This window comes from Corvus kubaryi, unplaced genomic scaffold (genome assembly GCF_017639235.1).
Source record: "Corvus kubaryi isolate FWS band 111438036 unplaced genomic scaffold, C.kubaryi_AGA036_p1.0 68, whole genome shotgun sequence".
NCBI classification, from domain to species: Eukaryota; Metazoa; Chordata; class Aves; order Passeriformes; family Corvidae; genus Corvus; species Corvus kubaryi.
In genome coordinates, this window is record NW_024582056.1 from 9690908 (window position 1) to 9711082 (window position 20175).

Consider the following 20175-nt stretch of genomic DNA (forward strand, 5'->3'; position numbering starts at 1 on the left):
CTGTATTAGTATCACCATGAATAGTGTTTTAAAGCAGAACTGCAGAGCACTGCATTAGGGGAAGAATGAACAGTGATATTTTGCAAGGCAAAGCCTCTGGAAACTCACAGACATTTATTCTCCTTATATTCCTTTTAGTATACAGTGGTAAAGCCATTTATATATCATTTTATTTTAATTTAATGAAAAGCAAAAAATTTTAGCGTAATGTGAGGATATATTGTGATAGCAGTTTCCATTTGGGTTTTCCTTAAAGGCAGAATTCTCATGTGAACTCGGTATAAATTTTTACTCCAGCTGTATGGCAAACAGCAACCTGTTCTTGAAAGAAAAGAAACCTACAACAAATTATGTCACTCTAGCATGCACCATGCCTAAAACTCAACAGCTAAAATAATACTGTAGAGTGGGGAGGAGCAAGTGTAAAAAGCAGTCATTGCAGCTAAGATATTAACAGAATAACAGACTACTTTTGTGAAAAAGGCATACAGAACAATTTCTTAATTTGCTACAAGCCTCCTGAATTTGCTTCATATCTCAGCAGTAATCCATCATACTGAGAAATTGCTTTTCGTGCTGATTTAATATTTGATAACAGCTCAGAAGTCTGAACTTTATGACAATATAATATGAGTGGTAATGTAACATTGCAACATTTCTTTCTGAAAACATCATCATTCTACCTTTCTCGTGAGATAGACCTGTAGTATACTTTTTATCAGAAATATTTCTGAGGAAATCTAATAAAACACTAAGAAAAAAGAGCATTTGAGTTTTACAATTACATTGTGATCCAATTGAGGAACTTTTAACACTCAACAAATTTATGTTTGCCCCAGTGGGAACTTACTCTAATTGTAAAGAAAAAAAAAAAAGAATTATATAGATTTTACTGGAAAATTGAATTAGTAAATCAAGCAAGCAAATAAATTTGAGTTCCTTGTCAGCGTTAACAGTACAGTTAGAGTAACAACATGGAATTAATCAGATCAAGATACAGAGAAACCAGCAAACACTGCAACCCAAGTGACTTTAATGAGTCAATGCAACAACAATCGGTAAGGGAAGGGTGGAAAATCATTATTAAAGCATGTTACTCCTTGCTCCAAGTTTATTTGGTGGTTTTCTTACACAAGCTATTTTCCCATGTCTGTATATTAAAACAAAATCACCTTTTTAGGTGGCAACCCACACAATCTCTGAAGATTTCCTAACAAACCATAGCCCTAAACTCAGCACCGTTTCCTCAATCTGGTATAGAAGTGGACAAAACTGAAATGGCATTATTTGACTTTTGCTAAAAGATTTACATATTTCCACATAAGTGAAAAAACAAGGAATTTTCTCATGTGGCTGTATCAGACTAAGCCCATTCTTATAAGTAGTGAGTAGCAATTTATACAAATACAGATCTGCAAACTCAAAAAGTCAAAGCGAAGGATCAAATTCCTAAGTAAACCCTTCGGTTTGTTTTATCATTTCTCAGAAATTATGGCACCCTAAAAATGTCACAAAGGATTAGAACTATGTGGATAACTGATATTTTTATTAACTTGCAGGGGGAAAAAAAGAAAAATAAGAAGATAAAAAGAGAAAATAATTTCATTTCCCCATGGTTTTTAATCTTTGAAAACAGCAAAATCTTAAACGTTGTTGAAACAAAACAATCAAATTTTCAAAACAACTACCTGCTTTCAGGTAAAAGTATCTTGGATGCATTATCAAAAGCAGCTGGTAGTTTTCATTAACTTGATGCTTGTCTATAAATTTGGCAAAACCCTGTTCACTGAAAGAGTTTTGCCTACCCTGTAGCTAAAGACAGAGCAGATTATCATACTTCCCGGGATTTACAGCATGCGTGTGCATATGTGTGCTGCAAATGACAGCAGAAGTCGTGTGGCAAAGCAGTTAGCTGCCTTTTAAATGCTGGATGACCCTAGGTTCCACTATTATAATTTCCCGTTGACTTGAACCCAAAAATTGCTTTTCTATGTTTGTCAGGATTTTCAGAAAGAACACAAAATTTTGCTGCAGGCCCCAAGTGAAAGCACCATAACTACAGCCATCTGTTTAGTACTGGTGAGCATTTTCAAAATTGACATAAATGGTGTTCTAATCATAGTTCAACAGACTGTTTATTTTTAAAAAAGACTGCTTACTGAACATACTTTGGGCTATAAAGCACAAAAAATAAGAACCTGGTATTACTGTCAGAAGTGCTGTGAAGGCCTAACTGCGACTGAAAATAGCTGTTACATGCATGCTTTTGCATACTTCCCTAACTATTCTCTTCAGGTTGTTTATTTTTTACTTGGCCTTTGGGATTTGTAAAGGGTTTTTTTCCTATTTTTTGGCTGGCTTTTTTTTAATGTGGGAGTTGGGTATTTGCCTGCACCATCAACACAAAAGATGTAACTTCTTTCTGCTTGCTATTTTAGTTAAAATTAGTAGCAGCTGGAGAGTTGTCTTTCTTGGTTGTGCTGGATAATGTCACAAAGACTTTAGATGTCTATTACCAGCTTTTACCCATGAACTGAAGAGGTATGTGGTGGAATCCTCTGCAAAAATACTCGTATTCTAAAACATCCAGCAGTCTTCAAAACATGTTTAAATATGAAATATTCTAAACAACATTATTTATTTACTCTTCCCTCAGTGTGCTGCATTTCAGTGCCCTGTGATGCTGTCGTTCACTTCTTTTCCAGTAGGGACTTGCCTTCGCTACAGTCTCTGGGAAAAGTGTGTCAGCACCAGGCGTGGCTGAATTGGCAAAGGAAGTGACTCCACAGCCAACTTTTTGTAAAAACTCTGCCTGTTTTCCGATGAAGTTTCCCACTGTTGCTGCCATTTGTGCGTGCTGGTACAAACAGCTGGCCTGCTAGAAATGACTAAGTGACTGAAAAATCCTGGCATTTTACTGCCTGTCATTAAGAATGCCTCTGTATTTCTTGTACATTGGCATAATTGAGCAGGACATTGTTTAGCCTGGGGAAAAGGAGGCTCAGGGCAGTCCTTATTGCTCCCTACATGTAGCTGTGAAAGGAGGCTGTAGCCAGTGAGTGCCAGTCTCTTCTCCCAGGAAAAAAGTAACAGGATGAGAGGAAATGGCCTCAAGTTGTGCCAGGAGGGGTTTACCTCGGATGTTAGAAAAAATGTCTTAATGGAAAGGGTTGTAAAGGATTGGAACAGATTGCCCAGGGTGAACTATGTTCACCATTAAACCATGTCCTGAAGTGCCATATCCACACTTTTTTGAACACTTCCATGGGCAGTGCTAAGTTGATGGTTGGACTTGATGATTTTAAGGGTCTTTTCCAACCTTAAGGATTCTCTGATGCTGTGATTGCTGCTAATATTATGGCACTGCTACTAGCTGGAAAAATGCATGTTGCCATACATCTGCCAAAGAAACCATCCCTCTGTTTCACAAAATTGAAGGCCCACTTACAAACTTTACAGCATCTCCTCATTTAAATGCTCGATTTTACAAATCTCAATCTATTTACTTATATATTTATTTTAATTTTGGATTTTGTCTACCTTTTGTTTTTCTTGCAACAATTTAAAAACAATATTTGAAAATGAGATTCTATCCTATGGTATCATAATGACATTTGTATAATTCTTCTGCAAGCATAGAAACTTAGCATTGGCACAGGCCTCTGTCTCTTGAGGAAAGCAATAATTACGTGCACTGACAACTATAGCGAGGTTGGTCTGAGAAGCTCCAGACCACGGAAAGCAGCGAAGATCCTGCACTCTCCCTCCCACAAGCCTGATGCTCTGTGTGCTTGCTCCTGCCTGACCTACCTTCAGTCCTCTCTCCCTTCTCCCTGGGGTCCTCATCCTCATCTCACTCAACCAGTTCCAGCTCCTACTTCATTGTTTGAGGAAAATCATTGCTTTCCTTCTGCCATGGTATTTGCTCTGCTTCACAATTCTCATGTTACCTCTCCACCACCCCCTACTCAACTTTTTGACCTTGTCTCCTTGCCCACTCAGGCCAAGTCCTCCCGTTCCTCATTTTTCCTTTTTCAATCTCCCTTCCCTTCCTCTCTTCCCTTCTTGCTCCTTCTGCACTAGAATGGTTTGCCTTGAGATCCCAGCTTCCAAACCCAATGCACAGCTGCACTTTCAGGAAATTTCAGCCCTGTGAGATACTCAGGATAGATGTTGTATTTTAGCTGCAAAGCCACAGCAAGCCTTCATACAAGTACTTGTGTTAATGGTGACACGTGAATTCTCATAACGTTAAACGTTGCTGGCTATAGCAAGAACAGCCAAAGCACATCTTTGATGTAATACTTCCTCCCAGTGCATCTTCATGTACTAAAGCTTTGTGCTTAAATAGGAAATTATTACTGCTTCTTGGAGAAAAATCATTAACTTGCAGGTGTTTTAATATCATAAAGCACATTTTCTTTAATTTCATTTCTATAACAGGTGGTTTAGATTAAACCTGCAGCAGCAAAAATTTCTATCAACTTCAGTAACCAGCACAGGGAAATCCAAAGTAAACAAACCTGGGAAAACTAAGAAAAAGTGAGAATGCAATATTTTAATTAAAATTCAGGAGATGGTAGACAAAAAAGTGTTAAAATCTCATAATTCTACCCTAGAAAAACATTATAATCTGGATAGACTTTGACAGAGACTAGAAAGGGAATTGGATTTGTGTTAGGCTACACGGAAGGTGACAGAGCTGAAAATACAATCTGAGACTCTAAAGTGCTGCACGTGTAAGAAATTGAAATAACCCAGCAGCAAAATGTAAGAACTTAGTTACAATATTTTTACAACATTTGTTCATTCAAGCTGTTAAGGATACCACGATGCGATTATATTTTGGACTGTTGCAAAAAAAAACCCCAAAACGTGTATTTACACATCACACATATTTTTGCAATGATAATACAGTTGTCACAAAGAGTGATAGCAAAGAAATAAAATATTATTGCATTAATTTCCCTGTAAAAAATGTGTGATGACATATTTCTATACGATTCTGGAGGGGGGAGGGTCAACTTCCAAACACCCATGTTTTGGGATACTTGCTTTTTTATTTCAAACCATAAAAGAAAACCAGAATGGCCTGCATGGTTTACACTTTGCTGCTAATGTAATTCATTCAGATATTGTGTTCTATGCCTTTCCACATAGCTGGGAAAACAAAACTCAAGTGTTTGAAAATTTCCTTGTAACGATGTGAATCAGCACTGTAATTTCAAACAGAAAGGAAATGAGATCTGAAGCAAAGGCAAGGTGGGCACTTACTGCCCCGAGTTATCAACACGGTCTCCAGCACAAATCCAAAGCACGGCCCCTACCAGCTATTGTGACGCAAACTAACTCTTCCCCAGCCAAAACCAGCACAGCTCTCTTTAGGGCACCTCACCCATACGCGGTTTGGCAGAGCACAACAAAGCGCAAGCCGCCAACTGCCAATTAGTCACTAATTACAAATATTGTTTGAAGTGCACACGCAGACCATCCAAAATCACGTTGTTAACTGCCCGTGCCGTTTCTCCTCGGCAAATGAAACAAACAGGGCGGGTCACGCTACAAGAGCTGCCTCCGCTGCCCTCACGCCACACGAGAAGCCGCCTGTTGCGGGCGCCACGTCCCCGCCCGCCCGGCCAGGGCAGGGCCCGGCGCCCGGCGCGGCACCGCCCCCGCGGCGGCCACGTTAACAGGGCGGGAGCCGGGCCGTGCTCGCCGTGCTGTGCCGGGGTGCGGGCGCCTGGTGCGGGCGCGGGGCCGTTGGCACAGTAAAAATGTCTTCGCCTCCTAAAGAGAAAGCAGAGACGCGGGCCGGACACCCTCCTGCTGGTACGGCCGCCGGTTCCCGTCTCTCCGCTCTTTCTCTTGCCACGCCGGGGGACGGGACGGGGGGGCCGGGGCGGCTGCAGGCCGGCGGGGCCGGGCGCCGGTTCCCCGCCAAGTTCCCTCCTGTGCGCGCCGGGGCTGAGGAGGGCGAGGGCGGCCTCGGGCAGGTCCCGCCGCCGCCGCCGGGGGTGTGAGCCCCGGTAGGTTCGAGGCCCCGGGGATGCGAGCCCCGGTGGGTTTCCTCGCTCTCCGCTGCTCGGGCGCAGTGTGGCGCTCTGGCCGCGGGAGGTGCGCTGGGATCCCCTCCTGAGCCCTGGGCGGCCCCGGCCCTCCTTGCCCTCTGGCAGCCTTTCCCGGTGACGGGCGACGCTCCCTGCCCTGCCTCTTCCCGAGGAGCTCTCTGGATGCGGCCAAACCCTCATCGGGTGTGGGCAGCTTTGCGTTTCCAGGCTCCGACCCGGCAGGCAGACAGCGTTGTCTTCCCGAGCATCCCGCCCTCGAAAGGCGGCGGAGGCCTCCGGAACCCCCGCCTGGGGCTGGTGGTGGTGGGAAGGGGAGCGGAGCGGTCTCGGCCCCACGCAGCCTGCGGGGCTGTTCCAGCAGAGAGTACGCTGAGTGTGAACAGATACTGCAAACCAGGAGTGCTCTGTGCATCCATTTTGCCTGCGGGCGTCATGGTGTGAGTGCCAGAGCAGGCTGCGTGCCCCTGGCAGCGATTCTGGCAGGGTAGGAAACAGGTAAAGCTGCTTGAGAAGTGCCCAGCAAAGGACCTCCTTCGCTTTCCATCCCGCTGCTGTGTGCGAGTGGGCGCAGGGTAGGAGTTGGGTGTCACCTCCAGTGGGACACTGGCCTGCCACTGGCTATAGGTGGCAGCTCTTCTCTGCACACAGGTGGGGTTCAGTTCGTGGCAGTATCGAAGTTGTTTTCCTTCATGTACTGTTGTTTTGCTTCTTACAATTTTCTTAAAGAAAGGGAACTTTGGTCCCTGCATCAGCAGCTTTACATATGTCGTCTAATGTTTCCCTGTGGAGTTGTTGGTGAGCTTTTTTTTTTTTTTGGCGTTTCAGTAAAAAATGCTGAAATTCTCAATTCCCAAGGTGGCTAGTTTTATTTTCAGCTGTTGAATCCTAATTGAGTTCTGTGCTCTTTAAAATGAGGACCTGAAATCCCTCTAAATAGAAGTGAAAAGTATTGGCTTTGCTTTGCATGGCAGATACAGTTCAGCAGTGCAGGTAAATCAGTCCCTTGGCTGAGCAGTCATTCCAGTCCTGCAGCCTCCTTCTTCATAGCATTAGCTCTTATCTGACTTCCTGTTGAGCTGCTTCAGGGAACAAACCAAAGCATCATTTTCCAATGTTGACAGCTTTTGTTGCCCGCTTCTCAACCTGGCTTGTCTTCAGGTACACATCAGCTCCAGAGTGGAGGGATCATTAAGATTTTATATTGGTTTAGCTGTCTTCCAGCTACACAACTGATGAAACGAAGATGCTTTGTAACTGTTTTTTCTGATGTTGCTCCATGTTTGAGAGTTTTGCTTCAAAACCCGTCTTTTGGAACTGGTGGGATTTTAAGACCTGAAGTGAGCCTCCCTAGGCCACATGAGAAACTAGCAATGCACAGTGTAAAAGCACAAGTGGATTACAGTACAGGTTTCCTTTGCAGTCAGAATATTTCAGTTTGGATTTTTTTCTTTGTAAAACATACGAACTGAAGAACACCTTCAACTATGTGCCATTTAAAATCATTGGCATCCCTGTCTTGGTTTCTTTTTTTTTTTTATTTTTTGTGAGCATGCACACAAAATTGAGCTTTGGAAGGAAGGCGATCACTGAGTCTGTCTTTGAGGCCAGGAGAAACTAATGCTTTACTGTATCTTCAGGTCGCTTTGGGAAGAAGATTTTTCTGAGCTGTTTGGCCCTTTGGTCTTTTAATGCTTGGAAAATCCACAAGAAGTGTTTTGACTAGCAAGAGTGTATATTTACTCTAGTGGTTGAAGATAGGTTTTAATCTTCTATCTCAAGCTGGTTTAGATCCCTGAATATTAGAATAATGCAATAGGTCAGTCTGCAAACAAGTTTTAATAAAATGAAGTAAGAAATTCTTTAAAAAAATTAATACGGGGGAATTTTATTTATAAATAACAAGGCAAATTTCTATCAAAGATGTGAATAGGGGATCTCTTCTAATAAATGGTTTAAAAGCTCAGGTTTTGCTGCATACAGCTCTATAAAGAGCACTACCTGCACTTACAGATGTGTCTTATCCTACTGAGTATGTTGGACATGTAAAAGTTAGGAAGGATTTGAGTCATCAAATTAAAAGCAAAATGATGAATCTGTTGTTTTTCAAGTGCACTGTTGGCCCTTGCTTACTGACTGCACTGCATTCCTCTCTGCATTGACCTTTCACATAGGGGGAAAAGGCGCTTGAAAGACAAAGGGTAATGAAATGGAAAGAAACCTCAAGACCTCAGGGAAGGAAGTGACTTTGACCTCCCTTCTGAAATTTAAGAGGGCCCTTACTTAATCTTTATTAAATCTATCACTGCCTATCAGTGAGATCAAGTGTGCCCATAATACATTGCTGAGTAGGTTTGTACAGTCCCTCTGAAGAGATCTGTGTAATTATGCTTTAGCTGTTCATCTAGTACATACTGTGGAGGGATAAAGGAAGGTGATTGTGTTAATAGTGTATTTATGAAGTTTTATGATAGGTTTGTGAAAATAGTTATGTGCTTTTTTTCTACTTTAAAAAAAATAGCTCTGAGCCAAGATTTCTGTGAAATGATGGCATATAGTAATTCCTGTTCTTACTTTGCTGAACACTAATGTATGCTCCCTTAATCTTGTATAAAAGCATATTTTGTGTTTCCCTTTTCATACATCTTATCATTGTAATGGAATCTGTTATTACACAGTACATAAGGAATAAATTTTTGTGTTAATATTGAATACTATAGTCAAGAAAAAGGAAAACTGATAAGACTCTTGGTTGTACTCTGGATTTCTAAAAGTTCCTGTCTGGTTGCTGTGACGGGCAGGTGATTTGGGTTGAGCTGGAAGGTTTCCCTGGGAAGGACTGCACTCTGAACCAACTGGGGCCCAGGGTGTCCCTGACCTGTGGTGCTTCTCCAGGCACTTGGTACTTGCTCCAGCTCAGTGGGGTTTATTTCAGAATTCAGTCTCAGAAACAGTGAGGAGTCTAGCAGTGGGGGCAGGGAGGAAAAAGTAGAATGCTTCCCCACTCCAGATCAGCTTGAGTGGCAATTGATTAACACAGTTGTTTAATATTTCCAGAAGGAGTAGTCATACCCTTCTGAGGAACACGGGCTGGCATTCACGGGACTGACAAGGTAGTCCTGTCTGCCTCTTGAGGGGGGAGAGCATGACAGATGATAATTAAAATCCAAAACTTATATTCAGCAGTGAGGCAGATAGACTTGTTGGTCTTCTCAGTGTGCTGGCAAATGATCCCTTCTTTATTTCACGCTTTAGTCACCACTCCAGGGAGCCATTCCCTGTCCTCTCCTTCCTTAGCACCTGAGCTCTCTACTTGCTCTTCAGCACAGGAGCTGCTTTCTTCCTAATCCCAGCACAGTGTGGTTGACACCATCCACTTCTGGATACTGCTTTCTGACAGTGTTCTGGAAGGTGGTTTATCAGTTATTTAAATCCTTTGTTTTCAGGATAAGGAAATCTGATCTCTTTTATGGATGACTTCTAAGTGACAGAATCACCATGGTAAGCATCTGTCGAATTATGTAGTAAATGCTAGGCAAGTAGGAAATAGATGAATACTCGTAACTCCCAAGAAAATCTCACAAATGTTGAGTGGGTTTTTCATTACCTTGGTGGATGTAATCATTTCTTCTCTTGTCACACCCTGAGGTAGTGTAGCTTAGCTGATACCTTTTGAAAAGGAAGGTGAATTATGCTGCAAGGGTATTTATCATCTTAAGCTAAATCTCTTGAAACTGGATTGGGTACAAGCATGCTGTGTCATGGATGGCAGATATGTACATCAGCTATATGTAGAGTGCTGTCTAATTATTTCACTTCTGGTCTCACAAATACACATGATATTGCAGCTGTTTGATGGATTCTTCTGCACAGTAACCTTGGATTGCTAAATATAATTAAATTATGCACCAAAGTTCTTTAAGCTGTCTATACTATGCCTGCTGGTATTAGTTCAAAAAATCAGATTTAAAATTCTAAGTTGCTGCATTAGTCACTATTATGCCTTTTTAGTTGTCTGGTTATTTGCTTTTTAATCCCTGTTAATTCTGCATACAGGCAAATCTGAACGTGTTAGCTGTGTATCTTTTCCAGTGACAGATAAAGAGAAAAGGAGTGGCTGGTGGCCTGATGATATGAGAGGGGAGACATTTTAGATCTAAAATAGCACTAAGTCTTCCGGTATTGTTTTTTCTAGTATTCTGTTAGATGTTGAAGGACATGGAAGTGTGTGTATTGTTCGGAGCTGCTGTTTGTAACCCTGGCAGATGTTGCTGTGGAGACAGCATCTTCCACAAAAAGTAATTTGAAATAAATAAGTAAAAAATTCTGATTGTGCAATGATGTTAAATTTAGAAATTAGTAAAATAAATTAATAATTTATAAATACATGTAAATAAAGCATAGCAGTACTTTGATTAACTGAGATGTTAAAACAAGACTGCACGTGACAGAACTCAGTGTTTGCTTTTGCAAACAAATTTCTAAAGAGCTTGAATCAAAAAAGAATTACTTGGAATTTTAATTTTTGCTTCATTTTAGACAACAAAGAAATGTAGTTTTTTAACCTTTCTTTCCTTGTCCCATGTGAAATATTTCTCGCCAATTAAAGTTTTACGTTGCACAGAGAACACATAATAGTTAGTGATTTGGGTTTGGGGTTTTTTTTAATGCATGATAAGATTACACAGTTTTGTAGGCTTTAAAAGATACTTGACTTTGCCTGTTGATTGCCTGTCTTTAGTTAATGACCTTTATTGAACTAGAAGTTTATCATTCAAATATCACTCTGATCTTAAAATTGTTTTTAAAAGACAGGGCCAAAGAGCTTTCACTTTCTTCTGGAGCAGGTCACTTTCTGTTTCCTGCTTTCCTCCACCCAGGCTGTAAAATTTATGCACAGCAGTGGCCTTTCCATTGCTGTCCTGGTTAAGAATTGGGAATTAGAGCTGTGTCTAGGCTTCTGGGATTAGCACTGAACTGCTGCGAGGTGCCCTGCTCCCTCTGTGGCAGGACGCAGGAGGGCTGTCAGAAGTACAGCCTCCTCTGTCGGTGCCAGCAAGCGCTTCAGCTTCTCCTGCGCGCTGCTCTGGCGTCCTGCTCGCTCCAGCTGTGGCATCTCAGCACGGGCTTACTGTGTCAAGGCACTGTGAAACACAAACCAGTGTCTCTGTAAGTGGTTTTATTGACTTCTGACCACTATAGTGGTTTTCTGATGTGGTTGCTGATGGCAGTATAGCCCATCCAATTAAGCTAACGAGATGCATCGTCTTATCCTGTGCTGTCCTGTAAGCGTGTGTAGCACTTGTTGAAGAAAAAGAAAAGTACACTATTGAACCAGAAAGCAGATCAAGAGCAGCCTGCCTGTTGCTCTGCTTAGTAGCTGCAGTGCTAAGCTTGGCTTGCTTCCTGTTTTATATTGCCCTTTGGAGTGGATAAGTGATGTACATAAGTGGATTTGCTTTCACTTCTTGTTTTGTGTTTCAAAGGGCTGGTTTCATGTTTGCATCATTTCTAAAACTTAAATGATGCAAGGATTTGAAATGTGGTAAATGCTCATATGTTTTGCAAAACAAAAAGCTCTGTTCTAAATGCAAGTTAACAGTCCTCCTAAATTTTGCTTTTATTACACTGTTCGTGAAGTACTTATTTGTATAAATGCTATTGTTACAGATGTAGCTTTTAACATGAAACGGCAAGTTAGTTTCTTTGGTTTGTGGCCTTTCGTGTAGTGTTACGCAAGTCATTGCCTCAGTTTCTTCTGACTGCTGCAAGTTAGTATGGGATAGAGGGAGAATTAAAACAGAATTGAGTTTTCTAAAATGTCACTGGAAGCAGGTGATAAAACGAGCTGCAGCTTCTCAGGTTAAGCAAAGATGGCATCACGTGAAAGAGAATGGCAGATGTGGTCCTGAAGTAGCATGTACTTAGGCTTGCGACTTCTTAACACTTTGGGCCCCCTTTTCAAACTGTGATTACTAGTAAACTACTATGCAGAGTATCAGGAGGGAAGCAGGGTGGGTCATCCACATTCTTCACTTAACACTTACTTGACTGAGGTTTGTTGTTTACTGTTTAATTTTCGTTTCAGTGAAAGCTGGTGGGATGCGGATTGTGCAGAAACACCCACACAATTCTGATGCCAAAGAAGAAAAAGATAAGGATGACCAAGACTGGGAAACCAGCAGGTGAGCAGTTTGATTTGGTGCATGTGCTGCAGTGAATTTCCATGACCTTGAACCTTATCACCAGTTTGTTTTCCTTGTGACTAGCAGACCAAAGATACAGTGCTTTTTGTATCTTAAAGCAGTAGCAAGTTAGACAGTCCTTCAAGAGAATTGGGGAATTTGGGAATTTTCGTAGTGCTGAGCCTCCTTTAAGTGATCCTGCCGGCAAGAGAAGGCTGGAGAAAAAAGTACAATAAAAGTAAAACCTCAGCTTTCCTAAAATGTCTGAATTCAGAGTGTGCAGAAGCATGGAGGCTAGGCATATTTGGACACAAGTATTAGGCTGGCAGTCTGTATATGAGGTGGTCTTTCTGTGTGCAGGGTGATTCCTTTTACTCTTTGGCCCCTAATCCTGTGTCTGTCAGGTATTTGACAACATGGTGCTTTTGAAAAGACAAGAAAAAATAGATGGTACTAATATTATATCTTTTATTTTAGATAGGAATCTTACCAGTTTTGGTGGTGGAGGATATTAAGACTGCAGTTACTTAGCAGTTTTAACTAGATTTTTTGGATTACCGCTGTTTAGAAATGAAAGCAGGGAGGTTTGATGGACTGTAGCTGTTTTTCTGTTCATAGGAAAGCCACCTGGTTTTGTGCTGCTTTCCTCAGCTAGCTGTTTTTCTTTCCAGCCAAGACTATATTTACCTGTAATGTTTACCTACTAACTTAGGGCTTGGGTTTGTCTTTGCTATTTGCTCAAGTTAAAAAAAACAAACCAGAGAGCCATTCCTGTGCTTTGGTAAGTAGACTGAGATTATATTTATTTTACATGTAAAACAATGGTAATAAATAAGCATTGTGAAAATGTCCAGAAATAAACCCAAATGTGTTTATTTACTTGAATAGGAAACACCTTTATGAGAAGGGAAAAGTAATTTTAATTAATATATTCAAATACAAGGCAGGAGAATTAAAGTTTGTCCTTTCTTTATCAACCAAATTGGTCATCTTGTTGTTCTGCACTGTGGCACATAAGTTGAAAGAGTCTGTATTGCAGCCAAGTTTTGTCTAAAGTAAGAAATTGTATCTTGGGGTCAATTTAAACTTTGTTGGGATACATCCTTTTATTTGAGGTGTGTTGGCCTTGGCTGGACAGCAGGTGTCCACCGAGCTGCTCTATTACTCCTCTACTCAGCAGGATGAGGAGGGAGAAAGTAAGATGAAAAAGCCACATGTGTCAAGATAAGGACAGTTTAATAAAGCAAAGGCCATGCATGGAAGCAGTGGAAAATAAAATATGTATTCACTATGTCCCATCAGCAGATGATGTCCATCACTTCCTGGGAAGCAAGGCATGTAGTGATTGCTCTGGAAGACAAACAGCATAGTAATGAGTTCTCCCTGCCTCCTCCTCCTTTCTCCTAGCTTTTACTGCTGAGCAGATGGTGTGGAATATCCTCTTGGTCAGTTGGGGTCAGCTGTCCTGGCTGTGTCCCCTCCCAAGATCTTGTCTACCCACTGCCTGCAGGTGAGGATAAAGTTGGAGAAGCAGCTTAGGTTCTGTGGAAGTGCTGCTCAGCAGTAGCCAAAACTGGTGTGTTTTAAGCACCTTTCTGGCTACCAGTGCAAAGCACAGCACTGAGGGCTGCTGTGGGGAGGATTTACCACTTCAAACAGACCCAGCACAGTGTTATATACCTGCTTATCCTTATCTTTCCTGGTCATGCCAGCCTCATAGTGAGGAGCCTCATTGGGATCCAAATGACAAGACTTCTTGTGCCTGTTCACATCTAAGCCTCTGTTACAACACAGCACCTGCTTTATTCCTTTCTTCAAACGAGGTTATGTTTTCCCTCTTTCACTCAAATAGTGCAGGGGAAAGTTAAAATTTAACCTTGATATTTGTGGCTGTGTCTGCTGTAGCAGGTGCTGTGGCACAGTACAAGCACATCTGTAGGGGTAAACGGTGGGTGCTGAGGACTTCATGTTTACACTGTGTGTGTTTTGGAGATTAATTAGTTTGGTCATCTGGACTGAAGGACCGATCCTAGCTGGCATGTGTTAGGTGTCTCTCTGAACTGTGTGTGCCAGTTTAACATCATCTGGAAGGAATCTAGGTGAGGTGCCCTGAGACCAGTTCCCAGTGTGAAACAAAGCCTAGGCAGCTAGGCTAGAATGATAGGGAGAAAGGTGCGCTCTTGATCTGTAGATGCTAACAGAAAACCCCTGTATGTTAATACTGTGAGCAAAGTTGATGGGTTTAAGACAGATGAGAAAGTTTAATGACTTCTAGAGCTACCTTATTAACTAGTGAAAAGTTAGCTGTTGCACCTCAAAATCCATTCCTTTGTCCACTTGATCAGTTGACTGTCAAAATACGCAGTTTGAGTGTGCCCTTTGCTTTGGTTTTCACGTAGAGGATATATTGTTGGTTTGTATTAGGCACTTGTACATACAGTTATTCTGAGTCTGTGTATTTATACTGAAAGCATTGAGCTGAACTATTTTATTTCTTTGATCTAATCCTCTTGAGAAAGAAAGCAGCAGGAGGGACATAAGGAGCATAGTTAGGTGGGAATTAATATGAATTATAACATAAAACCTAGGTTTGTTTACAAGTCAAGAGAAGTTGTTTTCCTGGTAGAACTGAGACCCTTTTCTGTATGTAAGGGAAAGGGTTTAATGTGTCTTTTGTAGGCTCCTGTGCGAATACTTGCACAGCTCTGGTGGCAGTACAAGCTGTAGATGTGAGCAAGAAGGTATTTAGCGGTAGACAGAATAAGCTAGTCAAAATTAAATTAGGTTTGCAGTGTGTCAGCTGCTTTTGTGCTGGAAGGTGCAGTCCCCCAGAGTTTGTGTCTGCTCCAGATGATTCATGGTTCTCTTTGAAAATCCTTGGATTTCTGGTGTGTGTGAGGGGTGGTTTATCAGAAGATGGGTTTGTCGGGAGGGGAGAAGTGAGCATTCTGTTCTGCTTTCTCCAGCACCAAAATATATATATACTTTTGGGGCTTAGTTAGCTGGTATTTTATGTCCCTTTGTTAAGCAGATGTGGAAACATCTGTGTTTTTAACTTGTCATGGTTTTAGCATTTGCCATTTTAAGGTGGTATTGTTGATATGATGCAATCTCTACTCCCCATTGCATTCGAAGTCAAAAGAAGCAAACAGCCAGCCCTTCAAGGAAATCTCTGTCAGCTGATACAGGCAGCTGCCAATGGTGAAAGAGAAAATAATAAAACAGAGAAGAGTAATTTGTGTGTGAAGAGGGAGGCTAGGATGACTGAGTCATTATTTTAATCTCATTGTAAACTTAGTTGAAGACAGATTAGTGGAACTGGCAGTAAATGGAAGCAGAAGAATTCAATCTCTCCCAGAGTTCTCATGGCCTCCCCATGATGGCACAAATCTTAGCAGTTGCTCAGCAAGAAAGCTTTCGGCTTCGGTTCATGGAACTATTTGTGGCTTTGGAGACAGCTGGCATTGTTTTTGCAGTGTGCTTGCAGAAAGAGACTTGGATCAATGTTTCCAGTCTTAGTGTAAACAAAGCTGACACAGGTAAACCCCTCTGATGTAGCTAACTGTGCTGTGATAAAGGTGACTTTAACATTCACCAGGTACATCTTCTTTGGTTTTTTTTGCCAGTTGTTTAGCAACTCGCAATCCAGTTACTGTAACTTACTCTGCAAAGCATTTTACTCAATTCTGTTTCCTAAAATAAAATTGTTATGACAACCTCCCATTTCATGAAATCATAGGGAGACTTGTCAGGATGGTGATTCATGTTCCTTTAAAACAATGTGTGGTAAGACTGTTCTACACAAATTTAAACTTTTCTTGCAGGGCAGGTCTCAGCCTTGAGTTGTAGCAGAAATAATTTTATATGTCTGGTATAAATACAGTTTTACTTAAAAAAGGAATATGGTATGATTATATGGTGGAGAAGACTCAATAAAAGAAGGGAGGAGTTTGGTTTAGGTGAACTCAAGATACGTGTGGCATCCAAAGCCACTGGCACCCTGTGGTCAGGGTGTCAGTGTTAAACTATACTGTGATGTAGGATCCTCAGCCGATGTTTCAGGATGAGTCATTTTGATCATCCTGGTTAGAGCTAGGATGCTGGCTGGATGAACTTCTGTACTGATGAATTACTGATTTTTTTCTTAGGTTTTTGTAATTTCTTAACATTTGTGTTAGTTTGGTTTTTGTGGATATGGTTGCAGTTTTTATTGATTGACAGTCATACTGATTGGTGCTGGAAGGCTTTTTTTGTGGTGCTAGAAGAGGCTGAAACGTATAAATAGAAGTACAGTTATGAATCAAACCCATCATTTTTCAGGACTGTATGTTGTCACAGAAATTATTTTGAATAAATAGGCTACTCATAGTCCTGGGCTTTATTAAAAGCCCATTAATGCCTGCTTAACTGAGATTTGCAGTATCATGTGCATTCCTATGCCAGCAGCTGACTCTAGGCATAATAAATACTCCTGAAAGACAGATAATTTGAATTGAGAGCTGCTTGTTGAGTTTTGCACAAGAGATTCATTAATTGTTACTCTGGGATCTCAAGAAGAAGAAACTATAATTATCTATAGGATCTGGATTTAAAAAAATATTTAAAGCAAATATCTGGCTTGTTTTTAACAAACAGGGTAAACTGGAAAGGCTTTTATGTCTTAAAGGCTCTTTACTTCTCTTTTGTTGTATTTCTGAAACAAAGTGGGTAATTACCATTATTTAATTACTCAAGATAAAGGCACTAGTGTAGTTTCTCTCTATATATGTAGATGGTATGTGTTTTGTATCTTAAACCTATCTGGAGATTGTGAACCCAGCATTATGCCCGACTTTTACAATGTGGATATTTTCCTTCGTAATATCCATCAGGTGAAAGGAAAATAACCAAGAAGGTAATTTAGAATGTAGCAACTCAAAAGGAAAATCATGCTCATGAAGCATATGGGTGTTTTTATGTCAAGGGGTACTCTCAGTACTCACATGGTGAGAGAGGAGTTGTCAAAGGCCCCTGTTATCCCTCAGTGTCACTTGTTACATCTGAATATGCAAGTTAAGCTGAAGCTGGTTTTTTTGTTTCAGAAGTGCAGTGAAAATCTCAAAAACTTGGCTGTGGGTATATACTTTCATTCAAGAGTAAATTTGTTTTTTCTGTCCCTCAATTTGCTCTGCTGCAACTGACAAGAAATAAGTCACAGGCATTATTTCCATTTTTTTATTTGCCACTGAATGTTCTCCTGGCATTAAAATATTCTTAATTTTTGCCTTGTAATGACCCATGTTGACCAAACTTCTGAAGAATTTTAAAAACATAAAGTAGGTTATATAATTAAGCCATTAAAGAAGGTTTGTATGTCTGTTTATGTCCTGAATATGGAAGTGTCTGAAACCATTTCTGTTCCTTGTATTTTATTGTTCTGGTTGTTTCAGCTGGGGTAGAAAGTGTAGAGTCAAAGTTCTGACCCTTTAACTTGGGAATAACTGCTCTTCAGGACAGCTGAGAGCTGGGAAATGATGTGCAGTGTTCAGCTCACTTGCATGCTCATTCTTTAGGAGGTAGTTTCCATCATGTATGAAGATGTTCCAGTCCAGGTAGTTCTGATGCTGTCTGTTGTAGAGTCAGTGTGTTTGACAGAAGGAAATACTGAGAGTTCCATGTGTAAAAAAAAAAAAAACAAGCCAACAAACGAAAACCCAAAAACAAACTTTGGACCTTGTTAAACACGGAAACCAAACCCATATAAATGTGAACAGGTAGCATTGAACTTCCATAAATACTTGGAGTGAATAACCCATTAGTGTTTCTCCCATGTGGTTCACCGACACAAAGCTGAAAAAGGCCTCGTTACCTATGTTCACGCATCTGTAAAACCGAAGTACTGGCAATTTAAGCAGGCATTGACTCAGTGTGATGAATATTTAAGATTAAAAGAAAGAGACAGGACAGATAGACTGCTACATCTTCTGCTTAAGTTTCTGGAGAGGAAATGTGCAACTTTGGTGGGTGCAGGACTGACTGAGTCCCTGTTTGCTTCAAAGGTCCCTTGGGCTGTTGTGTCAGTGGAGGCAGCCCTGAAGGAGTGAACTGGTACTCTGTAAAAGCATCTGTCATCCTCCTCTTTGACAGAATTCAAATTTCTTCCACCATATTTCTGACCACCTCTTTTTCTCCCCTCTTTGTAGCCTCGTTCTGTTACCTCAGTGAGCTGATACGGTTTCACAGAAGAGGTTATGTTCACAGATTGTATTGTCATTTTACACTTGGTGATGTAAAAAGTGAAATTTGATTAAATGTATGGATAGGACTCAAAGGTTTTTATTCCTATCTTTGGCCTTTGAGCTCTTGTTACTCAGGTGTGGGGCTTTGGAGGCAATTGGCCTTAAAAATTAAGCGTGTGGGGGAAATGCAATGGAAAAGCAACCTGGCTGTGAATAATGTACTTGCAATTTCTGAGGAAGGTGCAAATTGCAGGAAACGTTGGGTGTTATCCCATGGTCATACAAGAGTTTCCTGTGACTAACTTTTTCTTTACTTGGCTAAATACTCCAAAGGTTTAAAGAAAGTTCTGCTGGAAAAAGGCTGTCAAAGAATTGCAACTATCATTTTGTAATACTACTAAGCATAATACTGAACATAGTGCTGTAAGGGAAATAGCTTCCTACCTGTTGGGAAAGATGGAACAGGAAAACCTTGGAAATATGATTGCCTGACAAAAGATTTTGGGAATATGAAAACTACAGGCAACATCGAAATGAAAGCCACTTTTGAAATACCAGGTCTTAGTTACTGAACAACTAGAAAACAATGGTATGGCCACTGAAGTAATCCCCTCTTGATGAAACAATACCCTCTGCTTGCAAACAGGTCCAAGGGTCAGAGCAGACCCTACTAGCTCAGCAGAAGGGGTCCAAAGAGTAGTTTTTAGAAGTTAAGATGTAACACTCTATGGTAATATAAGGACTCTTATAGGCTGTATGTAAATGCTATAGGATTTGTATCTTGTATTAGATTGGTTAGTGACAATTAGAATATTCAGTACAGAAGATGATTTATTGTATTGTAACCAGGACTTCAGACATTCTCACTTCTGATTCTGATTCTCTCTCCACTTCTCTATTCCTCTCTTCCACTTCTACTCTTACTTCCACTCTTGCTCTTACACCCTCTCTCTCTCTCTCACCTGCTTACTCTCTTGGGCCTGCTCAGAGCTGAGTCTAGCAGCTCTGAGCAGTGCCCCAATACCCACGCCCTTTACAATAAACCGACTGTGTCCCAAGACCTGCCTATAGAGATCTCCATCCGTCTCCGTCCCGACCGAACCCGCCCGTAACCTACACTACCTTCTCCAAAACATCTTTATTTCCAAAAGAGATTCTGTGCTTAGTGCTTGCTTTTTTTTTTTATCACTTACCCCTTCTTATCTTTATTATTTTGGACTTAAATTCGCTTCACAGTGTATTGGTTTGGCACAGGCTGGTTTTTGGTAGCAGGGAGGCCACAGAGGTGGTTCCTGTGAGAACATCTTGGAAGTTTCCACCATGTCCAGCAGAGCCAATCTCTTATGGCTCTGAAAATGGATGTGCTGCTGGCCAAAAGTGGGCCAGTGAGAGAGGTTGGCAACACCTCTGTGATGACATATTTAAGAAGAAAAGCAAAGTCACAAGGTTTTGCTTCTAGTTGGAGAAGAGGAGGAGGTGAGAACATGTGAGGGAAAACAACATGGTGACACCAAGGTCAGTGAAGAAGGAGGGGGAGGAGATGCTCCAGGTGCCAGAGCCGAGATTCCTCTGCAGGCCATGGTGAGGACCATGGTGAAGCAGCTGTGCCCCTGCAGCCCATGGGGATCCACGGGGGATGCAGAGATCCACCTGCAGCCCATGGGGGAGGTGCCCATGCCGGAGCGGGTGGATGCCTGGAGGAGGCTG

General features: G+C 41.3%; 1 protein-coding gene across 1 annotated transcript in view; it reads left to right on the forward strand.

Moving 5' to 3' along the window:
- Positions 1-5662: 5662 nt before the first annotated feature.
- LOC121674430 (death associated protein) overlaps positions 5663-20175 on the forward strand; it is a 54821-nt gene continuing 40308 nt past the window's right edge. Inside the window, exons 1-2 of the mRNA XM_042048777.1 lie at positions 5663-5829; positions 12154-12250. Coding sequence (XP_041904711.1) covers positions 5775-5829; positions 12154-12250 — 152 coding nt within the window. The 5' untranslated portion in view covers positions 5663-5774. The remainder of the gene's footprint in view (positions 5830-12153; positions 12251-20175) is intronic.